This window comes from Salmo salar, chromosome 27, assembly GCF_965601325.2.
Source record: "Salmo salar chromosome 27, fSalSal1, whole genome shotgun sequence".
In the NCBI taxonomy this organism is placed as follows: Eukaryota; Metazoa; Chordata; class Actinopteri; order Salmoniformes; family Salmonidae; genus Salmo; species Salmo salar.
Genome location: NC_138317.1, coordinates 19,240,001 through 19,267,500, shown reverse-complemented (window position 1 = coordinate 19,267,500; position 27,500 = coordinate 19,240,001). Strand labels below are relative to the sequence as shown.

General features: G+C 44.7%; 1 protein-coding gene across 4 annotated transcripts in view; it reads left to right on the top strand.

The window, feature by feature from the left end:
• LOC106588593 (RNA polymerase II subunit A C-terminal domain phosphatase) overlaps positions 1–27,500 on the top strand; it is a 134,702-nt gene that overhangs the window by 52,521 nt on the left and 54,681 nt on the right. For 3 of the 4 annotated variants that reach the window (XM_082970079.1, XM_082970080.1, XM_014177744.3), the window contains one exon: positions 21,936–22,189. The exons of the other annotated variant lie outside the window; for it this stretch is intronic. In XM_082970079.1, coding sequence (XP_082826205.1) covers positions 21,936–22,189 — 254 coding nt within the window. The remainder of the gene's footprint in view (positions 1–21,935; positions 22,190–27,500) is intronic. 4 annotated transcript variants of the gene reach the window in all.

The following is a 27,500-nucleotide window of genomic DNA, read 5'->3' as shown; positions in this document are numbered from 1 at the left end:
TAGGTGAAATGTATATTCTTTGGCCATTCAACCTTGTTAGCTTTTTAGCGGTGTAGGTACGAAGCCTTTAGCTTTACGCCACCGTTTCATTTGGCCTTGTGGTTTGGGTCCGCCCTGAGATTGGACGGTTGGCAGTTGGATCCCCGGCTGAGTCATACCAAAGACTGTAAATATGAGAGCCGGTGTCTCCTTGGCACTCAGCATTAAGGAGATGGATGGGGGTTGTACTTTGTACATCAAGCTGCCTCACGCTACAGCAACAGGAGATCGGCTCCTGCTCCAAGGCTCATGCAAGGCTACTTACTTAGTAGCATTACACCGTAGGACACTGCTTGCACCTAATGGCCATTAAAACTATTATAGCCCGGTTGGCATTGTGCCCCTGTTCAATCCTACAGTGACTGTGGTCATTCTAACCCCTGTGCTATCTGTTCGATCTGATAGGGTGTTATCTGGCATGTAGTCGTGACTGAGCAGGCATTGTTTTATGTGTCAGTAAAAGCAGAGGACAGATGGGATTCATCCTCCAGTACTGTCTGTTATTGGATCAGGAAGTATTCTGCTGAACTGTAAACATCTCACCAGTGTAGATCAGATTAGAACTCCTGGGCTGAGTTCTACTCCGATTTTACTGTCCACATCAGCAAGATTTCAAATACTATTTGAACCCAGGTCTTCTTCCTCTGACGAATTGGAACGGTTCTGGAATGAGTTGCAGTATATCCTATGTTCTCATCCAATCAGCACCTTCTCCTGGAACGTCCTGCGCTAATGAATGCTAAAGAACTACGCTGTGTCGTTATGTCCTTCAAGGCCAGGCTTTTCTTTGACTTAGTGTTGACTCCCTCAGGAGAATTTTCTGTTACTGGTGTTCCCATAAGGTTGCACCGGAATCACATCAGTTACCCAACGGTGAGACAAACCTAGTCAAGCTGCTCAGTAGGCTGATCCCTATGTAGATGGATGGTAAAAAGCACATCTGCACGGCTGTGTGGGAAACGTGTGTTTTAGTTTGTGTCTCCTCCCTTTCACACCTCTGTTCCAGGTCTCCTTCTGTCTTGCCTTTCACACCTCTGTTCCAGGTCTCCTTCTGTCTCGCCTTTCACACCTCTGTTCCAGGTCTCCTTCTGTCTCGCCTTTCACACCTCTGTTCCAGGTCTCCGTCTGTCTCTCGCCTTTCACACCTCTGTTCCAGGTCTCCTTCTGTCTCGCCTTTCACACCTCTGTTCCAGGTCTCCTTCTGTCTCGCCTTTCACACCTCTGTTCCAGGTCTCCTTCTGTCTCGCCTTTCACACCTCTGTTCCAGGTCTCCGTCTGTCTCTTGCCTTTCACACCTCTGTTCCAGGTCTCCTTCTGTCTCGCCTTTCACACCTCTGTTCCAGGTCTCCGTCTGTCTCTTGCCTTTCACACCTCTGTTCCAGGTCTCCTTCTGTCTCTTGCCTTTCACACCTCTGTTCCAGGTCTCCTTCTGTCTCGCCTTTCACACCTCTGTTCCAGGTCTCCGTCTGTCTCTTGCCTTTCACACCTCTGTTCCAGGTCTCCTTCTGTCTCGCCTTTCACACCTCTGTTCCAGGTCTCCTTCTGTCTCGCCTTTCACAGCTCTGTTCCAGGTCTCCTTCTGTCTTGCCTTTCACACCTCTGTTCCAGGTCTCCTTCTGTCTCGCCTTTCACACCTCTGTTCCAGGTCTCCTTCTGTCTCGCCTTTCACAGCTCAGCACGAATTAGCCTTCCCATGATAAACATCAGACGCACAGCCTCGCCCTCATGGTAAAAACACGGACCACCCTCGTGGTAATAACCACCACTGTATAGCACACTACCTCTGATCTGGAGGGAAGGGAAAATTAAGCCACAAGCCACTTTCCCCCCTCATTTATGCATTTTGTTCCCCTCCCCTTCCATCTTAAACACCACAAAAGTATTTTCGACAGTCTTGAATAAATCATGAAAGGGAGAGCCAGAGAGCCGAAGGGTGTAAATCTGCTCCACTTCCAACAATCAGAATGTTGAGGTTATTCAACCACCTCCATCTAGCCATGTGGACACAAAAGCCTAAAACTCTATGGTAATGATGGGGGCATGTGAACATGTTTATTTTTATGGCCAAATAACCTTTAAGTAACATGGAACCAAATGGAGTTGATTTGAGTTGATTTCCGGTGATTTTGGTCAAGTAATCACACGCCCCCATCACTTCCAATGATTTTTCGCTAGCGGTGCCTAAAGTTAGCTGAAGATTGTAGTGTCTTTTCAAAGTAGCCAACTATGGATTACAATTGATCATGGCCCATAGCCTACTTTCAGGGTGAAGAACCTAACATCAAGTTGTAAAATAGTGACCTACTCCTTTAAAAGTGTATATGTCAGTTTTGAAGGTGTTCTAAGCATAGGGAGGGCTATTTTTCTTTTTTTTAAATCTTGAACGTGCAATGCTTAGATGCACAGTATCATGACAGCTAGATGCCCACTAATCTTGTGGATGTGCAGTAGCTGCTAGCTACCTTACAGACATAAGATTAGTGCAGTTATTATAATGGTCTCTTATAGAGGTTGGTGGCTCCTTTCACATATAGATCACTGGGTTCTCACTATACCCTGTGGAACTCTGTAGCAATTCTTTGCATTTATAAAAAAAGGTCTGAGAACCTGATCCAGCGCGCACAGGACTTCATCAAGGATCTCTCTGTACTTTGCTCCGTTCATCTTTCTCTCGATCCTGACTAGTCTCCCAGTCCCTGCCGCTGAAAAACATCCCCACAGCATGATGCTGCCACCATCATGATTCACCATAGGGATGGTGCCAGGTTTCCTCCAGACGTGACGCATGGCATTCAGGCCAAAGAGTTCAATATTGGTTTCATCAGACCAGAGGATGTTGTTTCTCATGGTCAGAGTCCTTTAGGTGCCTTTTGGCAAACTCCAAGCAGGCTGTCATGTGCCTTTTACTGAGGCGTGGCTGAGCCATTCTACCATAAAGGCCTGATTGCTGGAGTGTTGCAGAGATGGTTTTCTTTTTCGAAGGTTCTCCCATATCTACAGAGGAACTCTGGAGCTCTGTCAGAGTGACCATCGGGTTCTTGGTCACCTCCCTGACCAGGGCCCTTCTCCCCCGATTGCTCAGTTTTTGGCCGGGTGGCCAGCTCTAGGAAGAGTCTTGGTGGTTCCAAACTTCTTTCATATAAGAATGGTGGAGGCCGCTGTGTTCTTGGGGACCTTCAATGCTGCAGAATTCTTTGTGTCTTGACACAATCCTGTCTCGGAGCTCTATAGACAATTCCTTTGATGTCCTGGCTTGTTTTTTTCTCTGACATGCACTGTCAACTGTGGGACCTTTTTTATATATACAGGTGTGTGCCTTTCCAAATCCTGTACAATCAATTGAATTTACCACAGGTGGACTCCAATCAAGTAGTACAAACATCTGAAGGATGAGCTCAATTTCCAGTCAGGGTCTGAATACTTGTGTAAATATGATTTTTTGTTTTTTAATTTTTAATACATTTGCTAAAATTTCTATACAGTTTTCTCGGGCATCCCGAATGGCGCAGCGGTCTAAGGCACTGCATCGCAGTGCTTGGGGCATCACTACAGACCCGAGTTAGATTCCAGGCTGTGTCAGCCGGCCGTGACCGGGAGGCTCATGAGGCGGTGCACAATTGTGCCAAACCGGCACGATTTCCTTGTCCCATCACGCTCTAGCGACTCCTTGTGGCATGCCGGGCGCCTGCAAACTGACTTCGGTCGCCAGCTGGATGGTGTTTCCTCTGACACATTGGTGTGGCTGGCTTCCAGGTTAAGCGAGCAGTGTCAAGAAGCAGTGCGACTTGGCAGGGTTGTATTTCGGAGGACGCATGGCGCTCAACCTTCACCTCTCTCTCTCGAGTCCATAGGGGAGTTGCAGCGACGGGACAAGACTGTAACTACCAATTTGGATATCATGAAATTGGGGAGAAAAAGGGGTTAAAGTAACAAAAAAAAAGAAAGAAATGCAATTATTTATACATACACAAGTTTGGACACACCCACTAAAGGGTTTTTCATTATTTTTACTACTTTCTACATTGTAGAATAATAGTGAAGACATCAAAACTATGAAATAACACATATATGGAATTATGTAGTAACCAAAAAGTGTTAAACAAATCAATATATTTTAGATTCTTCAAAGTAGCCACCCTTTGCCTTGATGACAGCTTTGCACACTCTTGGCATTTTCTCAACCAGCTTCACCTGGAATGCTTTTCCAACACTGTTGAAGGAGTTTCCACATATGCTGCGCACTTGTCCGCTGCTTTTCCTTCACTCTGCGGTCCCAACTCATCCCAAACCATCTCAATTGGGTTGAGGTTGGGTGATTGTGGAGGTCAGTTCATCTGATGCAGCACTCATCACTCTCCTTCTTGGTCAAATAACCCTTACACAGCCTGGAGGTGTGTTGCGTCATTGTCCTGTTGAAAAACAAATGATAGTCCCACTTAAGCGCTATCCAGATGGGATGGCGTATTGCTGCAGAATGCTGTGGTAGCCATACTGGTTAAGTGTGCCTTGAACTCTAAATCAATCCATGTCACCAGCAAAGTACCCCTACACCATCACACCTCCTCCTCCGTGCTTCATGGTGTGAAGTACACATGTGGAGATCATCCGTTCACCTATTCTGCGTCTCACAAAGACGCATTGGTTGGAACCAAAAATCTCAAATTTGGACTCATCAGACAAAAGGACAGATTTCCACTGGTCTAATGTCCGTTGCTCTTTTTTCTTGGCCCAAGCAAGTCTCTTCTTATTGGTGTCCTTTTAGTGGTGGTTTATGTGCAGCAATTCGACCATGAAGGCCTGATTCACACAGTCTCCTCTGAACAGTTGATGTTTAGATGTGTCTGTTACTTGAACTCTGTGAAGCATTTATTTGGGCTGCAATTGCTGAGGCTGGTAACTCTAATTGAACTTATCCTCTGCAGCAGAGGTAACTCTGAGTCTTCCTTTCCTGTGGTGGTCCTCATGAGAGCCAGTTTCATCATAGCGCTTGATGGTTTTGCGACTAGACTTGAAGAAACTTTGAAAGTTCTTGACATTTTCCCGTATTGAGTGACCTTCATGTCTTAAAGTAAGGGACTGTCGTTTTTCTTTGCTGATTTGAGCTGTTCTTGCCGTAATGTGGACTTGGTATTTTACCAAATCGGGTATCTTCTGAATATCACCCCTACCTTCTCACAACACATCTGATTGGCTCAAATGCATTAAGAAGGAAAGAAATTCCACAAATTAACTTTTAACAAGGCACACCTGTTAATTGAAATGCATTCCAGGTGACTCCCTCATGAAGCTGGTTGATAGAATGCCAAGGGTGTGCAAAGCTGTCATCAAGGCAAAGGGTGGCTACTTTGAAGAATCTCAAATATAAAATATATTTAAATTTCTTAAACTTTTTTTGGTTACTACATGATTCCATGTGTTATTTTATAGTTTTTATGTCTTCACTATTATTCTACAATGTAGAAAATAGGTAAAATAAATAAAAACCCTTGGATGAGTAGGTGTGTCCAAACTTGGCTGGTACTGTATATACCTGTTTTTGCTTTGTCATTATGGAGTATTGTGTGTAGATTGTTGAGGAGAAAAAATTATTTAATCCATTGTAGAATACGGCTGTAATGTAACAACACGTGGAAAAAGGGGTCTGACTATTTTCCAAATTACTTTCACTACCATTACAATAATTGAAAACCATAGTGACATGGTGACCATTAGAGATACTTTGCAATTCATACTACGTCTAGTATGAAGGAAGTTAGGGATAGTTTCGCGAGCCTATACTAACTAGCGTTAGCGTAATGAATCTGTGGTAACAGCTAGCATACTAGTTGTTACCTTAGACTTCCAGTCATTGCGCTAACGTTAGTTAGCAACTTCCTCCGAACAGCACGACAAGGCATAAAATGGTGTCCACGAGTTCATCTGTCTCTGAGGAAAAATCCCGAAGTGTCCCTTTTTAAAATAATGTCTTGAAGTAGTATAAGGCCAGTGATGATGCAAAGGGACTCCTGTGAGACCTAGTAGCAGATCAACATCTAGTAGAACTCAGTCACCATGGGGATTCATGCTCACCCAATGTTCTCTCAATACTCCAGGCTATTGATCACATGTATCATATCCATCAGTGGGGTCCGACCCTAGTGGACAGTTGTCTGACCTGGAAGAGAAAGAGTACTGTCGCTACCCCCAGAAATAACCTGTTGAAAGCTAGTATGAACAAAAAGAGGTTTAAATTGAGAGCTGTTTTTACATAGCTGCAGTGCTACGTGAGGGAATGGACAGGACACATCTCTTTACCGTCATTGGTAGAATCACATTATGATTGAAATTGGACAGCTCCGTCTTTCGCAGTAGAAATGCCAGCTAATCCATGCTCTCTTCCTCTGCGACAGCTTTCGGAGAAACTAATGCTCTACCCACACGTGTACGTTTTTCAGAGAACTCATTTTGTCAGTGTGAATCCGTCGGATGTTTGGGGTGATAACACAACCAGAAGTGATAATAATTATTTAGTTTGTCCTTGTTTCAATGGATGGCCATCTCCTCTTTTCAGCTTTCAGCTCTCGCCTCTTCAAACCGACACAAAAGCCCAGCATGACTAAGAAGAGCCTTCTGGAAAAAACAAATGAAAAACATGACCAGCACTCGGAATGCTGTGTCCCTGAAAAACATTGAGACGCATCATCTGGCTCCAAGCGAATGAGAAGCCTTTATCTTTGATATTGTATCTCCTCTCAGTATGGAACAGAAGGGAACCGGGGCAGTCAAGGTATCTCTCCCCCGGAGTGGGTTGTAATGAGATGGCCATTGTATCTCTCTGCCTTCACAGATAGAGGATGGAGACAGAGAATTATTGGAGATTGGGCTGCTGTGTCTTCTGCAGATTACAAGAACTGAGCCCCCTGCTTCCTCTCTTCTCAACTCCCCCTCCTCTCCACGCTACCAACTGAACGGAAAGGAGGCTTCCTGAAGAAGACATCACTATGTAATTTATAACGAGCCAGTGGGGGGGATAAAAATTATTCAGCAACAGAATGGATCATCCAAGAATTCCATGTTTCTACAATAGGAAGAAAAAATGTCTGGCAAGTTTTTGGTCTCTGTGAAAATGTGTTGTTTCTAGCTTTCTGAGTTCTCTGTGATCAGACATTATGAATGCCTGTGAGTGGCTCTCCTTCCCCTGCCTGGTTGGCTTTATCCCAGCTGGACAAAGTTTTTAGCTGGGGATTGTTCCAGGATTGTTCCAGGATTGGGCTGTGTTCTGAGTTCTGGCCTGGAGAACAGGCCAGGATATACCAATCAGCCCGCCACAGGTGAACAGACCAGCCTATGCCAGCCAACCAACCTGCCAGACAGGGAGTGGGAGAACCTTGATCACTCTGGGTGCCACTGCCTGGGGAGTCTGACTGAAACAGGTCCCAGGTTGTGGGTGGTGAATCACAGCAAAGCAGAAGAGTTTCCCATCTCCCCCACATTCACCAAAATGGCAGATGGTCCAGAGACCAGTCAGCTGCCTGTGATAATGACCATGATGACGATGAGGTTATTTATTTGGTTTATTTGCCTGCATGCAAACAGACTGTTATATTTATTAGCTGCTGGTCTAAAGCCTCCCTCGGGGCTGGCCAAGGTGCCGGGGCCAGATAAGAGAGGCTGCTATTTGATGTGTGATTCCAAAAGCTTAATAATCATTGGGTGTCTTTTTAATACGGAGTTGTGGCTGTTGGTAGCGTGAACAGTCCTATGGTTGGCAATGCAGTGATGTGGAGTGGATTTCCATGCAGCTTAAGAGCAAGCAGTGGGTGACGTTTTTTTTTCTCCATTTCGAGAGCTTCGTCCTCACTGTTGGGTTTATAACTAGCAAAGAAATATTCTATGGATAAAGTTGACTCATTTTACAAAACACCAACCACCGTCTTATTACATCCCGTCATCAATCTTTTCCAATCAGTTTCTAATCTCTAACAGGAAAAACACAGTCTCATGTTGACCCTTAGCATCAAGCAGACAGGCATCACACTGGATTAGAGCAGAGCCAGTGCTAAAATGCCACACCGCTGCAGGACGTCACCCTTTCCTCTCCCAGGGTACACCTGGGGCAACGGCCACAGACCGCCTACAGACACAGTTCTGCATCTCACCCCATAATCCTTTGTCTGATCAGATTCAGGTGATGGGTATTGCTGCACCGCTGACTTCATTGCTTGCTTTGTCCCTAGCTCAGTCTGTTGACCTTTTCTCCAGGTCAGAAATCAGATATCCTTTTTAAGAACTGGCTGACTGACGTGTGTTCAGGGGTAGACTTGTTAAAGTGACTGGAAGTGAAGCCTCTACAAGTTCTTCACTTCTTGACTATTATTATTTCTACTTCAGAGAGTATAAATATTTCTCTCTGACTGGTTGATATCGCTGTCCAAGGTACTGAAACAGACCACACAGGGTTAGCTGTCCTCTCACAGACTACTTTCCCCACAGCAGCCTGAGTTATGTGAGGTCTGTACTGTAGGGTCAGTTGCTGTCAGTGATCAGTAAAATACAACTGTCCCTGGCCCATGCCAGACCACCCAATCACCAGGTGTGCAACGCCATCATCTCTCCCAAAACCTGGAACCCTGAATATTCCCTCTGATCAGTTCCCTCATTTACACAGTCCTTGGCAACCTGCTTGGCAACCTGACAGCATCACTATCAGTCTGGAAAACCTATCAGAAGGGGGGGACTGTTTGGAGCTGAACCTCTCTGTTCTCTTTTCTTGTTAGGAGGAAGAGAAGGTGGCTATGGAAAGATGCCCCCTTTCTATACTTCAATGTGCATATTTGTGTCTGTTTTTAGTAGGTGTTAGATGTCAAGTGAGTTAATCCTTGCCGGTTACTTATTTTCTTTTGTTTTCCTACAACTTTTCACTTACGCCTAAGCACAGTATTTTTTGGGTTAAACTGAAGGTACATTCCTATTTCTCTTGGAAAGATGGAGAAAAAGGTGGTCCTGTCCTTTGCTGTTCATATATGCCTCTTAACAAAATCCCATCAGACAGTGAGGCAGAGTTACATGCCCTATGATTTTAGATATTTTTTTCTCTGTAGCTGAGAGCAGAGTGTTTCATGAGGGTTGGACTAGGGCTGGGCGGTATACCGTATTTTACAATATACTGGTATTGATGCACGAACCGGTTTGGGTTTTTACTTTACCTTCTGTAACGGTATTGGAATGTTTGGTTTGTTGTTCCTCGACCACGAGACACTTGCGTTCAGTCTGCATGGTCAATGAAGCACATGCAACAATGTTGATGGCAACGATGCTTTTCTTAGCCAGTTGGGCCTAAATCGTGTAAGCCGCTAATAAATGTCCTGTCAGAACAAACGTAGCTAACTATACAGCCTAATAATAGCAGTGATGGTGTAGACCTAAATCAGCCTGTTGTTTGTGCAACAGTGTCTTCTAAATCAAAGAGGAATATGCAAAGCATGAATATGTTAGCTACATGAAGTAAGATTATAGGGTCCCCTAGAAAACACTTATCAACACTTTGGTTCCTACCCTGTCACAATAACTCCTCCCTGGCGTTTTCATTCGTTGTCACGTCACACAACACTGTATTCAAAGTTCTAACTATTATACCCTAACTGTAGAATTATAATAATGATTCTATTTCCATGATTCCAACACCCAAGTGTTTTGCTCTAAATCACAAGTCAAGATTGTTTGCCCATATCGTGCAGCCCTACGTGGCAGTGGAGAAAGGATCTCAAATTAGTGCAGGAAATGTATGAAAATGCTGAATTTCTGGGGGGGTTGAAGTTGAATTGAACAGTATAAAACAATCAGAATGGAGAAAGACCCATTGAAATCACTTGGAATGCATGTGTTGCCACCCAAGGGTTACACAATACTCAAAGCGATTTTAAAACTTTTATTATTCAAAAACATAGTCAAAAACATTTAAGTACTGTGATATAATATTTTGGGCCATATCGCCCAGCCCTAGGTTGGACTGGTAGCTAAGAGCAGATAGACAAGACGACACAGGGCTGCTTTGAAGATTTAACTTCCTTCTGGGATAATTGCACCTATCAGAATGGGACTGGCTCTTGGCTGTGTTACAGAGGAAACATATGGTCTTCGATCTAGCCCTGGCCCCCGAGGAGCACAGTGAGATAATTGATGGAGAGAGAAGTGGCAGTGGAGGTCTCTCACAGGCTCAGTTGTAGCGTGGGTGTCTGTCACTTTACTAGTCTCACTCATACCTCAGCAACATTTTCTTCTTCTCCTACTTTCCCCGGTATGTACTTGTCATTCTTGTATTTTAGTGTTTGTGTGACTGGCATGTGGGTATTGATAAAACACTTTCCTGAGTCTGGGGAAGTGGACTAGCAGTGAAATCCAATAAGCAACCTGGTAGTGTCAAGTGTGATACCCCTGCTAGGAGAAGCACTTCTCTGTGTGTCATTTTGGAGTGAACTATAGGAGCTAAACAGAGAGACTGTGGGAGATTGTTTTAATGAGTTTACGCAGCATGAAAGAGTTTGATTATCTACAGTGAAGGAAAAAAGTATTTGATCCCCCGCTGATTTTGTACGTTTGCCCACTGACAAAGAAGTGATCAGTCTATAATTTTAATGGTAGGTTTATTTGAACAGTGAGAGACAGAATAACAACAAAAACGCATGTCAAAAATGTTATAAATTGATTTGCATTTTAATGAGGGAAATAAGTATTTGACCCCCTCTCAATCAGAAAGATTTCTGGCTCCCAGGTGTCTTTTTTTATACAGGTAACGAGCTGAGATTAGGAGCACACTCTTAAAGGGAGTGCTCCTAATCTCAGTTTGTTACCTATGAAAAAGACACCTGTCCACAGAAGCAATCAATCAATCAGATTCCAAACTCTACACCATGGCCAAGACCAAAGAGCTCTCCAAGGATGTCGGGGACAAGATTGTAGACCTACACAAGGCGGGAATGGGCTACAAGACCATCGCCAAGCAGCTTGGTGAGAAGGTGACAACAGTTGGTGCGATTATTCGCAAATGGAAGAAACACAAAATAACTGCCAATCTCCCTCTGCCTGGGGCTCCATGCAAGATCTCACCTCGTGGAGTTGCAATGATCATGAGAACGGTGAGGAATCAGCCCAGAACGACACGGGAGGATCTTGTCAATGATCTCAAGGCAGCTGGGACCATAGTCGCCAAGAAAACAATTGGTAACACACTACGCTGTGAAGGACTGAAATCCTGCAGCGCCTGCAAGGTCCCCCTGCTCAAGAAAGCACATATACATGCCCGTCTGAAGTTTGCCAATGAACATATGAATGATTCAGAGGACAACTGGGTGAAAGTGTTGTGGTCAGATGAGACCAAAATGGAGCTCTTTGGCATCAACTCAACTCGCCGTGTTTGGAGGAGGAGGAATGCTGCCTATGACCCCAAGAACACCATCCCCACTGTCAAACATGGAGGTGGAAACATTATGCTTTGGGGGTGTTTTTCTACTAAGGGGACAGAACAACTTCACCACATCAGGGACGATGGCACGTACCGTCAAATCTTGGGTGAGAACCTCCTTCCCTCAGCCAGGGCATTGAAAATGGGTCGTGGATGGGTATTCCAGCATGACAATGACCCAAAACACACAGCCAAGGCAACAAAGGAGTGGCTCAAGAAGAAGCACATTAAGGTCCTGGAGTGGCCTAGCCAGTCTCCAGACCTTAATCCCATAGAAAATCTGTGGAGAGAGCTGAAGGTTCGAGTTGCCAAACGTCAGCCTCGAAACCTTAATGACTTGGAGAAGATCTGCAAAGAGGAGTGGGACAAAATCCCTCCTGAGATGTGTGCAAACCGGTGGCCAACTACAAGAAACGTCTGACCTCTGTGATTGCCAACAGGGGTTTTGCCACCAAGTACTAAGTCATGTTTTGCAGAGGGGTCAAATACTTATTTCCCTCATTAAAATGCAAATCATTTTATAACATTTTTGACATGCGTTTTTCTGGATTTTTTTGTTGTTATTCTGTCTCTCACTGTTCAAATAAACCTACCATTAAAATTATAGACTGATCATTTCTTTGTCAGTGGGCAAACGTACAAAATCAGCAGGGGATCAAATACTTTTTTCCCTCACTGTACAATAATCGTCTAAGCTGGCAACTTGCCAAATGTAATTATTTTTGAATTCATGGACATGAAAAAAAGATTTACTCCCAGTATTTAGTGTTTTCTTTTCGATCAATAATCTTCTCAATCACTACATTTGGGCCCTTCACCTGCTCAAGCCAAGCAGCCAATCATCTGGACGGACAGTAGAAGTTGTATAATCCCTTCAATGAAGTATGTCTGCTCAGGGCTGAATTTCTCTCTCCAATAACCTAGAGCTAACAGCAGTGGTTCAGAAAGATGATCGCTGATTGATTGGCCATCTGAACTCCTGAACCTGGGCAGTATGAGTCAATCTACCTCTACCCATTAAGTCTCTACCTGTCTCTGTCAGTTCGCCTCATGTTGACTTCACCTCTGCCTCTAGCAGCAGTCTTATCCAGTCTGTGTGTAAATGGCTTAGCCAGTCCAGTCTCTTAACAAATATAAATGTTTTTTTTCTGCCTCAGCCAGACTCCACAGTACTTCAGATGAGGTCCTGAAGACATTGAGAAAGTTTCCCTCCACCTGAAACGGTTTCTTTTCTACTCCAATGACAGAGTTTTTAAAGCTAGTTTTGCTATTGATTTGAGCCCCATTGTGAAGGAATCTCACCACCACTGAGCTGCTGAATGGATAATGATTTGACTTGCATTAACAATGTGTCGTCTCCCATCTGTGGTTCTGTAGAACTGTGGTTTCTTCCCTTCGGCACACTGTGCTGCTTGCTCCCTCACCCCTTCAGGAGTCGAAGTTAGACTTCAAACTTTAAAAGTCTTCTCACTCTTCCATCCTCAAGTTTATCTCAACAGTTATCCATATTTATATCTTAAATATAATGGTAATTCATTCACTTATGCCTCTTCAAAAGTCTGCCAAGACAAAAACTAAGCCAGGGCTTCTTCCTTAGAGACCGACCATATGGGACTCTGAGACACGCGGTACAGTACAATAGCTGCTCCGTCCTGTCTGGTTCAAGACGGTGAATGTTTTAGGTTCCTGTTCTCAGATTACTATCAAACACATTTCATGGTGACACGTCACCAGTTCTGCTTTCAAACGGCGCTACTGGTGACACCTCCCCAGCTAAAGGCATTCATCACAGTGACGACACTGAACCGGGAGTTCCCTGGGATCCACCTGTGTCCCTGTTGAGCATCATGCCCCATCATATCACATTGACTTCTGCCTATAGCAGCGTATTGTATAAAGCCATCCCATTATAAGCCTTCATATCAGCCTTATAAGCCTTTTTTAAGGCCGCCTTATAAGCCTTCATTATTCTTAAGCTGAGTCGCTGTACTGGTAATGCAATTTATTTGTGATGTCCAGATATGAATAATACAGCTGCATTATGGTTAATGAGGTCAAACCAGAGGTGACAGGTCTCATAACTCTTTGTAAAGACATGCTGTTTCCAACCCCAAGGTTGTGTAGTTGTTTAGACAGCTTAGGTCACATACTCAAGATCTGCATGGCGTTTCCTATGCGTTAACATGCATTGAATTTCATATCAGGATTTTGCCTCGAGTGAAAATGTCAATTTCTACCTCCTTAATTGAATCTCAAGACTCTCAAGCATAGCTCTCGTGTCTAGGAGTAAACTACTTTTCCTCTCAGTTCTGGGTCTTTGTTTCTGACAGCCATGTGTGTCTAAGCTGGCTCTCGTCTGCCTGTCTGTCAATCACTCTGATTTAACATGTCCTCTGACCAGTAGCTGTGTCACTGTCCCCCCCCTCCCGTTACAGGTTTGGCTGTGAGCCTTGCCATCTTTTAAGCCCAATCAAAACACAGTAGAAGACCGTGGGTGGGTGCGAAATAGCACCCTATTCACTAGGTGGGTCCCGGTCAAAAGCCATTTCAGACACAGCTAGTGTCCTCCTAAGGGATGAATCCAAGCGACGTAGTGTTGTCTAGAACATGTTCAGCTGACGTCGTTTTCTTCTTGTGGACATCGACAGATCCAACTGAGCCGTTGTGCTTGTGTTTCATCAATACACATCCGTCCACTGGTTTTCCATCCACGTCCTTTCATTACAGCTCAGGCAGACAGAGGGAGAATGACAGACGGGAAGAGCTGTGACATCTCTTTGTCTGTGTGGGTGTCCGATAATTCTAAAGTCCTGCTGTCAATTAGCACCACGGTCTCTGTCTGAATCGTTCCGTTTTGAAGTGGCCAGTAACCAAGGTAACTTATGAAGGAACCGTTTTAGCTTTAAGTGTGTGCGTGCCTGGCTCATGGTCATATCTATACAGGGGACTAAATGCAGCCTGACTGAATAGAGTCTGAGATGCAGTCCAACAAGTGGATCTAAACTCCAATCCAATCCACCTAAGTAAACCTTCAGAAGGTTTTCTAGCTCTGTTAAGCCTGGTGTACCTGTAGAGTGCCCTAATCTCAGCAGCCCCTGGTTTTTCCAGCTTCTTACAAAAGGTTTTGGGCCACTGATGTGTAGAGATGAATGAGCATGGTAAATGACAGTCCAAACCCTAGTCTTCATGTTTTCTTAATAAAGACGCTAACTCTTCTCTCCTCACTGGTCCTCTTCGCTCAGTTAGGGGTGTAGAGGCCGGTGCATTTAGCACGCAATGAAAAGTTCTGAATTGCCTTGTATATTCCGGCGTCAGTGCTCTTTGTAATGGCGAGGCCTCCGGAACACTCTGGCTCCCTGCAGCCTCCATGTGGTGTTCTGAGAAGCTGTGCTGCTGCTGCAGCATGTATCTCTCTGCTTGGGCTCTTATTACCGACAGGCACATTACATTATGTGAAGTGAAAGGCCTCTATGTGGAGAAGACCGTGGCTGCACCGCAAATCGCACCCTATTTCCTTTTGTAGTGCACTGATTTTGACCAGGGCCCATATGGACGGGTCTAAAGTGGTGCACTATGTTGGGAATAGGGTGCCATTTCGGACACATCCCATGCTGGTTCTGGGGATTGTTAATTGTCTGGCGCTCTGCAGGAGACAGATATGAACCACTCTGACGTTCTGAGCTGCATTCTGGCAGGGTAGTGATATGAGCCCATCACACGGCAGGCCTCGGGAGCACGACCACACTGCCCACTGCACGTTCAGAGATGGGTTCAGCTGAAAGTATTCAACTTAGGCCTATGCTTCAGCAAACAACAGGTGGTGGTGGATGAAAAGGGGCGCATGTTTGGTTGTCTGTGACTGTCCAAGGATTACAGTGATTGTGTTTATGAGCTATTTTAAGAGAAGCCAGAGAGCATTTTGTATTTGTTTTTATCTCTGTCTCTGTAATCCCTGATGATCTCAGTATGACCATCCTTGGGGATCTGGGGGTTTATTTGTCTTATTGTTAGTCTTGACTCCGAGGGACCGAACACTGCCTGAGGGGATGACTGTTCTGCAGGGTTCATATTGACACAGTGGAGAGTGTGTGGAGATGATTCTGTAATGTGTGGGCTTACATTGATTTTAAGTTGTCAAGAATATCCGTCGCTGAAATATGCTTCAGGGAGTCAACGAAAGACTAGTGTTGATGGTAGTTTATGCTTGGTTTGATATTGGATATCTGTGATAATAAACTGCATTTCACTGTCAGCGTTCATTTTATCGGCGGAGTTGGAGTGCATGGATAAGGTAAGTACTATTTATTTTACATCAGTGTCTCTTGTATTGATAGATTATTAAACTGCCTGGAACAAGTCAGCTGAAACACCAATACCCTGGTGCCATTGTGTGATGCAGAGCCTCCGATCTGACTACTGGTGCGTTGTGATATATCGGCTACACTAGTTTAAAGTCCCTCTCTGTGATATGTACAGTACGTGAACATCATTTCTGACAGAAAGATGGTCCCTGCCTCTTTGAAATGGATCAGGACCTGCCACAGCCCCACTAAATTCACACCGTTATCGATCGTGTGGAAAAAGGGAGAAAATACTGCCCGTCAATGCGGTATTCTGTAAAGTGCCATTAAAAAGCAAACTTCTTCAAAGACAGAAACGGGCAGGCCAGTGTGTGTAGGTCACAGCTAATCAAATGTCTACACAGACTATTTGCTTTGCCCCCCCCACTCCTCCTACACTGCTGCTACTCTCTGTTATCTATGCGTAGTCACTTTAAAATCTTAATATTATGTACATAATTACCTCAACACCTGTGCCTCCACATTGACTCTGTACTGGTACCCCCTGTATATAGCCCTGCTATTGTTATTCACTGCTGCTACTCTCTGTTATTGTCTATGCATAGTCACTTTAATAACTCTACCTACATGTACATATTACCTCAATACCGGTACCCCCTGTATATAGCCTCCACATTGACTCTGTACCGGTACCCCCTGTATATAGCCTCCACATTGACTCTGTACCGGTACCCCCTGTATATAGCCTCCACATTGACTCTGTACCAGTACCCCTGTATATAGCCTCCACATTGACTCTGTACCAGTACCCCTGTATATAGCCTCCACATTGACTCTGTACCGGTACCCCCTGTATATAGCCTCCACATTGACTCTGTACCGGTACCCCCTGTATATAGCCTCCACATTGACTCTGTACCGGTACCCCCTGTATATAGCCTCCACATTGACTCTGTACCGGTACCCCCTGTATATAGCCTCCACATTGACTCTGTACCGGTACCCCCTGTATATAGCCTCCACATTGACTCTGTACCGGTACCCCCTGTATATAGCCTCCACATTGACTCTGTACCGGTACCCCCTGTATATAGCCTCCACATTGACTCTGTACCGGTACCCCCTGTATATAGCCTCCACATTGACTCTGTACCGGTACCCCCTGTATATAGCCTCCACATTGACTCTGTACCGGTACCCCTGTATATAGCCTCCACATTGACTCTGTACCGGTACCCCTGTATATAGCCTCCACATTGACTCTGTACCGGTACCCCCTGTATATAGCCTCCACATTGACTCTGTACCGGTACCCCCTGTATATAGCCTCCACATTGACTCTGTACCGGTACCCCCTGTATATAGCCTCCACATTGACTCTGTACCGGTACCCCTGTATATAGCCTCCACATTGACTCTGTACCGGTACCCCCTGTATATAGCCTCCACATTGACTCTGTACCGGTACCCCTGTATATAGCCTCCACATTGACTCTGTACCGGTACCCCCTGTATATAGCCTCCACATTGACTCTGTACCGGTACCCCCTGTATACAGCCTCCACATTGACTCTGTACCGGTACCCCCTGTATATAGCCTCCACATTGACTCTGTACCAGTACCCCTGTATATAGCCTCCACATTGACTCTGTACCAGTACCCCTGTATATAGCCTCCACATTGACTCTGTACCGGTACCCCCTGTATATAGCCTCCACATTGACTCTGTACCGGTACCCCCTGTATATAGCCTCCACATTGACTCTGTACCGTAACACCCTGTATATAGCCTCCACATTGACTCTGTACCGGTACTCCCTGTATATAGCCTCCACATTGACTCTGTACCAGTACCCCTGTATATAGCCTCCACATTGACTCTGTACCGGTACTCCCTGTATATAGCCTCCACATTGACTCTGTACCGGTACCCCCTGTATATAGCCTCCACATTGACTCTGTACCGGTACCCCCTGTATATAGCCTCCACATTGACTCTGTACCGTAACACCCTGTATATAGCCTCCACATTGACTCTGTACCGGTACCCCCTGTATATAGCCTCCACATTGACTCTGTACCGTAACACCCTGTATATAGCCTCCACATTGACTCTGTACCGGTACCCCCTGTATATAGCCTCCACATTGACTCTGTACCGGTACCCCTGTATATAGCCTCCACATTGACTCTGTACCGGTACCCCTGTATATAGCCTCCACATTGACTCTGTACCAGTACCCCTGTATATAGCCTCCACATTGACTCTGTACCGGTACCCCTGTATACAGCCCTGCTATTGTTATTTACTGCTGCTCTTTCATTATTTGTTATTCTTATCTCTTACTGTTTTGGGGGTATTTTCTTAACTGCATTGTTGGTTAAGGCCTTGTTAGTAAGCATTTCACTGTAAGGTCTGTTGTATTCGGTGCATGTGACACAAATAAGATTTGATTTGTTTGGGAAACACATGGTTGTTCTGCAACAGGAATCCGTAGGCTTACATTTGGTGTTAGGCTACTTTCTGTCAATGAGAAACGAACACAAAACCCTTCTACCAACAGTCATTTCATCGACATTCCCAATTCCTAATTCGCAGGTGCCTTAGGGGCTTGAGCTAATTGTATTAGATTAAAACACCTAACAGCAGGTCGGTAAAGTACAACGTTTGGATTGTTTCCGGCTGATTCCAGGTCAACACCATGCTATACTGTATTTGTTGTATTTGGCCGTCTAAATTGATGTCGTCAACAACAACATTTGGTACCTTAATGAACCTGGCCAGACCCCCAAAATGAGCTCAGCTCTGGGGGTGTTTCCTTTGCCGTGATCCGAGATCTCCAGTGCTCTGACGGTGTAGCACTATGCTTGTGTGTTAAATGATGGAAGTCTAAGTGCTCACCTCGGCTTCTCTCCCATTATAAGGAGAAATCTCTCCGCCCGTTTCCATATCGATTTAGTTCTACCTCAGGTTAATGAGGGAGGGGTCTCACCCTATTTTAAATGGCCCTCAGGGGATAATGAAGACTAGAGGACTGCTGTAATACGAGGGCACTAGGGTTGGGGGGGTCATCTGGAAATGACTCGTTGGATTGTCCTTTTTTTCTAATTTGTGTAGGTCACTCCTGTGTCCAAGGCCTGGGTTTCAGTTTGTAGCCTAAATGCTGGCTTCTCGTTGAGTTGTGTACTCTCTCAGGCTGAGTCATCCCAAATGTCATCCTGGTCAAATGTAGTGCACTGTATAGGGAATAGGGTGTTATTGGGTAATTAACCTTAATCTATCTCCGTCCAGGTTAGGAGCGTAGTCCTTCATGACATCCACAGATGGCTATAAGGAAGAAGCCTTTCACTGTAAAGTACTGATTTGATAGTATTCCTCCTAATAAATATGGTGCTGTGTCAATGTATTCATACGATTCTCCAAGGATTTAACTCTGGTGATCGTCGTGGCAACAGTTCATCTCCAAGGTGTAGGCTATATCCTCTTTTAACCATTTTTTTTTTTTTTATCAAATCAAATACCGTATGCAAATGTTTCTGATAGAATCGAATATGCATAATTAAATGATGTAGTGCACTATGGGAGTTCTCCTCTGTACCTCTGTAAGCTTTAAACTGCTTCTTTATAATAATCTCTGTGAACATTGTTATTTTAATATAACATTTATCTCATTAGATAATAATGTATCCGATTTAAACTGAAAAAAGTTTTACTAAGCCATTTTTGTTCAGGAATATAAAGCCTTTGCCTAATGTGCATTATTCTCAGCTTGGATAGCCTACATTCCTGTAGACCATGTGTCAAACTCATTCCACAGCGGGCCGAGTGTCTGGGGATTCTCGCGCCATCCTTGTACTTGATTGATTAATTAAGATCACTATTTAGTAAAGCACTCCCCTCAGCTGGTTGTCTAGGTCGTAATTAAAAGGAAAAAATAAAAACCTTCAGACACTCCATGGAATGACTTTGACACCCCCTTGTCGTAGACTTTCCACAGGTTAATTTTCCTCTCTAAATAATGCAGGTCCAAACAGCATGTGATTGGTGTTCCCTGCGGGCAGAGAGGCATCTGATTGGGTTATTCCCTGGAGAATAGAAAGTAACTTGGTAGCAGACCAGAAGAAGCCATAGGTGAAGAGGTAGCATGTCATGTTACCTGCTGTTGTTGGGCCGTGTTACCCGCTGTTGTTGGGCCGTGTTACCTGCTGTTGTTGGGCCGTGTTACCCGCTGTTGTTGGGCCGTGTTACCTGCTGTTGTTGGGCCGTGTTACCCGCTGTTGTTGGGCCGTGTTACCCGCTGTTGTTGGGCCGTGTTACCCGCTGTTGTTGGGCCGTGTTACCCGCTGTTGTTGGGCCGTGTTACCCGCTGTTGTTGGGCCGTGTTACCCGCTGTTGTTGGGCCGTGTTACCCGCTGTTGTTGGGCCGTGTTAACCGCTGTTGTTGGGCCGTGTTAACTTCCCTGGGCTAGCGTCCCACCCTAGTCAACAGCCAGTGGAATCGCGTGGCGCGAAATACAAATACCTCAAAAATGCTATAACTTTAATTTCTCAAACATATGACTATTTTACACCATTTTAAAGACAAGAGTCTCGTTAATCTAACCACATTGTCCGATTTTCAAAAAGGCTTTACAGCGAAAGCAAAACATTAGATTATGTCAGGAGAGTACCCTGCCAAAAATAATCACAGTCATTTTCAAAGCAAGCATATATGTCACAAAAACCAAAACCACAGCTAAATGCAGCACTAACCTTTGATGATCTTCATCAGATGACACTCCTAGGACATTATGTTACACAAAACATGCATGTTTTGTTCAATCAAGTTCATATTTATATCAAAAAACAGCTTTTTACATTAGCATGTGATGTTCAGAACTAGCATACCCACCGCAAACTTCCGGTGAATTTACTAAATTACTCACGATAAACGTACACAAAATACATAACAATTATTTTAAGAATTATAGATACAGAACTCATGCAATCGCGGTGTCAGATTTTAAAATAGCTTTTCAGCGAAAGCACATTTTGCAATATTCTGAGTACATAGCCCGGCCAACACGGCTAGCTATTTTGACACCCACCAAGTTTGGGACAACCTAAACTCAGAATTATTATTAGAAAAACTGGATTACCTTTGCTGTTCTTCGTCTGAATGCACTCCCAGGACTTCTACTTCAACAACAAATGCTGTTTTGGTTCCAAATAATCCATAGTTATATTCAAATAGCTCCGTTTTGTTTGTGCGTTCAGGTCACTATCCGAAGGGTGACGCGCGAGCGCATTTCTTGACAAAAAAATTCCAAATATTCCATTACCGTACTTATAAGCATGTCAAACGCTGTTTAAAATCCATTTTTATGCGATTTTTCTCGTAAAATAGCGATAATATTCCAACCGGGCGACGTTGTATTCATTCAAAGGCTGAAAGAAAAAAATTGAGAATTCTCATGAATGCGCATCTCCAGTGTCACTGTCCCAAGGCTGACCACTCACAAATTCTCCTGCTGTTCTTCGCCCAGAGACAGCAGACACCCCATTACACTTTCTGGCGGCTTTAGAGAGCCAATGGGAGCGTTAGAAAGTGTCATGTTACACCACAGATGCTGTATTTTTGATAGAGATGCAACACAAGGACAACAAATTGTCAGACAGGGCACTTCCTGTATGGAATCTTCTCAGAATTTTGGCCTGCCAGTTGAGTTCTGTTATACTCACAGACACCATTCAAACCATTTTAGAAACTTTTGAGTGTTTTCTATCCAAATCTACTAATTATATGCATATTCTAGTTTCTGGGCAGGAGTAGTAACCAGATTAAATCGGGTACGTTTTTTATCCGGCCGTGCAAATACTGCCCCCTAGCCCCAACAGGTTAACTGCTGTTGTTGGGCCGTGTTAACTGCTGTTGTTGGGCCGTGTTAACTGCTGTAAATCTGATTTGATGTGCAAGAGAACAAACTGAAAGTAAATGGTTCAGCTAAGGCGTTGGTTCATTGTGTACTCTAATGATCTGATGGGATCTAGGTGAAGGGTTGAGGTGTTGTCTACTGTATATAGCGCTCTGGTAGACACCGAGGCCTGCTGTACTGTATAAACCACCCTACCCTGGGAGAGCCAAGCATCACCCAACCACCTTTCTGTTGACAGGTGGATGACATGCTAGATGAGGAGAGCGATGAGGAGGGAGATGGCCGGGGGAAGAAGACAAGGGAGATGGAGGAGGAAGAGGAGATGGAGGAGGAAGCAGAGGGGCAGCAGCCCCAGGGTAGTGGACAGAGCACTGCCGGAGAGAGGCAGCACCACCACCACCACCAGGGTCTGGCCACCGTTGTAGAGGAGACGGAGAAGGCACCGATGCCACCTAGTGACCAGGGCGGTATGACGACGGGCAGCGTGCCAAGGTAAGGCCACCAGCGCACCATCTTTAAACCAGGCAGGGCAGTGTTATGTAATCCATTACCCAATTAGACTTTTTCATAAAACATTTTTTATTTGTTATTGTATTTTACCCCCATTTTATCTCCCATTTCGTGACATCTAATTGCGATCCAATTACGATCTTGTCTCATCGCTGTAACTCCCCAACGGGCTCAGGAAATGTGTCCTCCGAAACAACATGACCCGCCTAACCGCGCTTCTTAACACCCGCCCGCTTAACCCAGAAGCCAGCCGCACCAATGTGTCGGAGGAAACACCATTCAACTGGCAACCAAAGTCAGCCTGCAAGCAGCCCGGCACACCACAAGGAGTCGCTAGAGCGCGATGAGCCAAGTTAAGCCCACCCATCCAAACCCTCCCCTAACCTGGGCGACGCTGACTCCCGGTCACGGCCGGTTATGACACAGCCTGTGATCGAACCCAGGTCTGTAGTGACGCCTCAAGCACTGCCTTAGACCGCTGCGCAGATTAGCAGTTTTCTAATGGATGAGTAGAAGTTTCATCAACCAGCCTTATGATGAGAGCTTAAAGACGTCTGTAGCTAAAGGTAACGACTATGAAGTGATGCGGTCATATTCGCAGTTGCACGTTTGACTCAGTGTAGTGGTGGTAATACCTAGGTGACGTTTCCAAGCTGGGAACAGACCAGCCAGATGGTTAGGGTTACAGTCTCCTACTGCTGTGGGACAGGGTAGCGACTCTAGACTTCCAGAAACGTGCCTCTCAGATGCTTGTCCTGCCTTGCTCTGACGCTGCGTAGTTTAGAACCTGGACACAGGGTGTGAAGACCTCTGTCTGTGTCCTCCACCTCCACCACAGGAAGGCCAGGTGGGACAGGAAAGCTCCCTGGTCCTCAGTTATATGGTGTCCTGCCTAGGGATGTGCACGATTTTAACATATCCAAACGGAGGTTAGTATTCGAATACTTGTGTGAGTTTTCGTTTCAGCGGAAATAAAATGATAGGCCTATGTTAACACCTGAAAATGCCTTTTCTAAATTAGCTCAATGTGTAGCAAGTGGAGTCAGAGGGAACTAATGCAATGCAGGAAGGAATACAATTATGGACTTAAAAGTTAGCAAAATGAGAGCGTAGGCTATAACGAGCAACCAACAGGCTGCTGTTTTATCCGAATGGGGTTGGGGAGAAAACACAGCATGTAGCCTCAATTAGCCTAGCTAACAATAGCTAGCTTCTCTCGGCTACTCCAGTCAAGACAGGCACTGTTCTATAGGAGATGATGAATAACGTTGTGGCTGCTACAAGTTAGCTAATATTGGCTGTAGCCCAGTTGCCTTGTCTAGTGGCTACTGCGTCTCACGCCACTGCTGCAGCAATAGTGCGCCAGCCTCTCTCCCTCGCGCAACAGTGCTCAGGTTAAAAACGTGAGTTAAAAAAAAACACATGTATTTCTGATATCTGACAAATTCATGATACTATTCGAATAGAGAAATTATTTCAAACCCCTATCCCATATGGGTCAGTGTTAGTGTGTGTGACTGCCTGGCTCTGTTAGCAAGCTAACGTTGAGAGAGAAAAAATATGTATTATGTATGCAGCTTTTATTGTTAGAACAACTCTGATGAAAAGGGAAGTTCCCTCTTTTTTTTCTGGTCACTCCTTCCGGCTGCCCTCTCACGGAGGTCCGTGCTCTCTGATTGGCTCCAAGTCAAGTGGTCGGGCGATGACTTGGCAGGCCGGTTTTCCATGTGGAAATGGCTGCTTCGACAGTACCAGGTCGCTACCCAGTGGAGGGTGTCTTTTTGTTCTAGGCCGTGGCTGCGAAATACCACGTTTTCACCCCCGCCCCTCTGGAAAACATTTTCTCAAAGCTAAGGATCCGGATCACGTTCTACCGCACAAAAACAATCAGCGTTTTGATGTAGTCTAATCTTTATCGTTGCTGCCGTATCGTAGCCACTAGCCGGAGTTCCTGGAAAAAAATAGCACTACTACGTCGATTGCCTGTCTGCCTCCTGCTTAGCCAATCTTTTGCAATGATGAGCCACTCCGTTTGTTCGAGCAAGAAAAGGAACAGCCTCCTAGTGTGCTAAGTACCTATCGGCAGTTAGGTCAGACACACAGAGAGAACTAAGGTCTAACAAGGAGCAGCAGATCTTACGACAACAGCCCTAATGGTCCATCTCCAGTCTTATTTACCTGGCCATCAGTCTCCTCATCCTGCTTCTGTCTCTGGGTCCAATCTGGCAGCGCTGATTGGCAAAGTTACATAAGAGAGGCTTTCCTTGTTTTGCTGGTTCTGTGTACTTACACGCAGGCAGGCAGTCAGATAATGGTGCTGTACACCCTCTGTTTTCTCCTTCTGCCTGTTTCTGTGCCCGTCTCTCTTTCCATCTCATGCCAAATCTCCACAACAAATGGACTTACTGTTTGTTGAGCTGACTCAACGACAGGAGTTTTTGAAAGGTTTTAACACCAGGTGAAGAGCTGGTGGTGGAGAACCCCAGTTAGCTAGCCTGAAATACATGAAGTGGAACAGAACAAAATTCTGCTTGGCGTTCAGTCTATGGGTCAGCTGCCTGGTTCCCAGCTCTAATGAGTTAGGTCTTTTCTCCCCATGTCTGCCTGAACACTGCCTGTTTGATTTGTTCCTCATGGGTGGATGGGGCGCTGGTCTGTTGTGGACCTGGGCCGTGTTCAGCAAGGCACAACATTGTGGATTGTTCAGAGAGAGATAGGCATGTTTGTTGTCCTACATAACATATCTGACATGAACATGAACGAGCATTCTATCAGTGCCACGTCTGGTAGACCATGCAGCAGTAGTTCTCTACCAGCGTCTCCTCAGAGCCCTGACCGCTGATAGACATGCAAATGAAATCCAGGGATAAAAAGCAGCTTGCCTTGTTACTGCTAGCGTTCTCTCTCTCCCCATCTATCTATCCATCCATCCCCCCATCCCGCTCTCTGCCTCTTTCTCCCTCTCTCCCTATCTATCTATCCATCCACCCATCCCTTTCTCTCTCTCTCCTCTACCGATTTAATGTGTAAAGATGTCTGTTTCCAGGGCATTTAAGGTAACATCGGGATACAATACCTCTGAACACAACATCCTGGTGAAACAATTAGCTTAAAGTGTATTTGAAGAAGCCCTGCATTTATATATGAGTATATAGAATAAGACATTCATACAACATTAAATCTCCCTGAGTGATGGTCTGATAAGGTTGTGGTACTGTTAAATAAATACGAAAGTGAGTCAGGCGACGTGAATATGAAAGTTCTGTGCCACTTTACCATCTACGGAATGACCGGATGGTTGTATTTGGGACTAAGAGGTGAGCATACCTCCATCCCTCTGTTGCTAAGCTACAGTAGAACTAGAGAGCCATAGAACCGGCATCTCTGTTCGGATACTTCCAGCCCCTCTGGCGTCCTGGTCCCCTGAGAAGTTATTTTAATTTAAAAAAAAATATTAATTTTTTTAATCAATGGCAATACCCCTCACCCCAGCTCCATATTTTCAATATAATTAATTAATGACAGCTGATGTTTACTTCAAAGCCCTCTGGAGGAATACAGAAGAAAATGACAACAACATCAAAAACACATTGATAGAGTGAAAAATTGAGTTTTCAATTCACCTTGAATGAAGGTAAATGTTTGCCCAGTCATTTCTTGTCTGTGCAGCTTTTCAGTCAATTGAATGCACACAGGCATATGTGGAACGCCACAGAACTGAAAACCAAATAAAGAATTTGCCTTCTTCCCCTCCTGTTGGTTGTTCTTCTTCACCACAGGAGTAGAATAACAATATTCAGAACCCCTGTGGGATATAAGCCTACTGAGCACTCTGTGTGCTAAATGATTATTCAGAACCCCTGTGGGATATAAGCCCACTGAGCACTCTGTGTGCTAAATGATTATTCGGAACCCCTGTGGGATATTAGCCTACTGAGCACTCTGTGTGCTAAATGATTACCGTAATTTCCGGACTATTAAGCGCACCTGAATATAAGCCGCACCCACTGAATTAAAAAATATATATATTATTTTGAACATAAATAAGCCGCAAATGTCTATAAGCCGCAGGTGCCTAACGGTACGTTGAAACAAATGAACTTTACACAGGTTTTAACGAAACACGGCTTGTAACAAAAATAAATAGGCTTTAACGAAACACGGCTTGTAACAAAAATAAATAGGCTTTAACGAAACACGGCTTGTAACTAAAATAAATAGGCTTTAACGAAACACGGCTTGTAACAAAAATAAATAGGCTTTAACGAAACACGGCTTGTAACAAAAATAAATAGGCTTTATCGAAACACGGCTTGTAACAAAAAATAAAAAATGAGCAGTAAGCTTTAGTTGTCTTTTGCACTGAGTCAATTCCTCACGCTGCTGTTTCCGTCTTATCATCGACTCATTAAGACCAAGCTCCCGTGCAGCAGCTCTATTTCCTTTTCCAACAGCCAGATCAATCGCCTTCAACTTGAAAGCTGCATCATATGCATTTCTCAGTGTCTTTGCCATGATGAGGGTGACAAAATGACTACCGTAATCAGAATGATGGGAAGTTTGAGAGCACTCGATTTAATCTAAACAGTAAACCAAAAAGTTGTTTGACCTTAACGCGTTCGGCAATTTCATTGGTCTAATGAAAGCTTCATGCCGCCAAAAAACTGAGCACGTCACAGAATGTGTTTTTTTGGAGGAAAAAAAATTGAAAGCGGGAAAAATCCATATATTAGCCGCGTCATTGTTTAAGCCGCGAGGTTCAAAGCCTGGGAAAAAAGTTGCGGCTTATAGTCCGGAATTTACGGTATTCAGAACCCCTGTGGGATATAAGCCTACTGAGCACTCTGTGTGCTAAATGATTATTCAGAACCCCTGTGGGATATAAGCCTACTGAGCACTCTGTGTGCTAAATGATTATTCAGAACCCCTGTGGGATATAAGCCTACTGAGCAGTCTGTGTGCTAAATGATTATTCAGAACCCCTTTGGGATATAAGCCTACTGAGCACTCTGTGTGCTAAATGATTATTCAGAACCCCTGTGGGATATAAGCCTACTGAGCACTCTGTGTGCTAAATGATTATTCAGAACCCCTGTGGGATATAAGCCCACTGAGCACTCTGTGTGCTAAATGATTATTCAGAACCCCTTTGGGATATAAGCCCACTGAGCACTCTGTGTGCTAAATGATTATTCAGAACCCCTGTGGGATATAAGCCTACTGAGAAGTCTGTGTGCTAAATGATTATTCAGAACCCGTGTGGGATATAAGCATACTGAGCACTCTGTGCGCT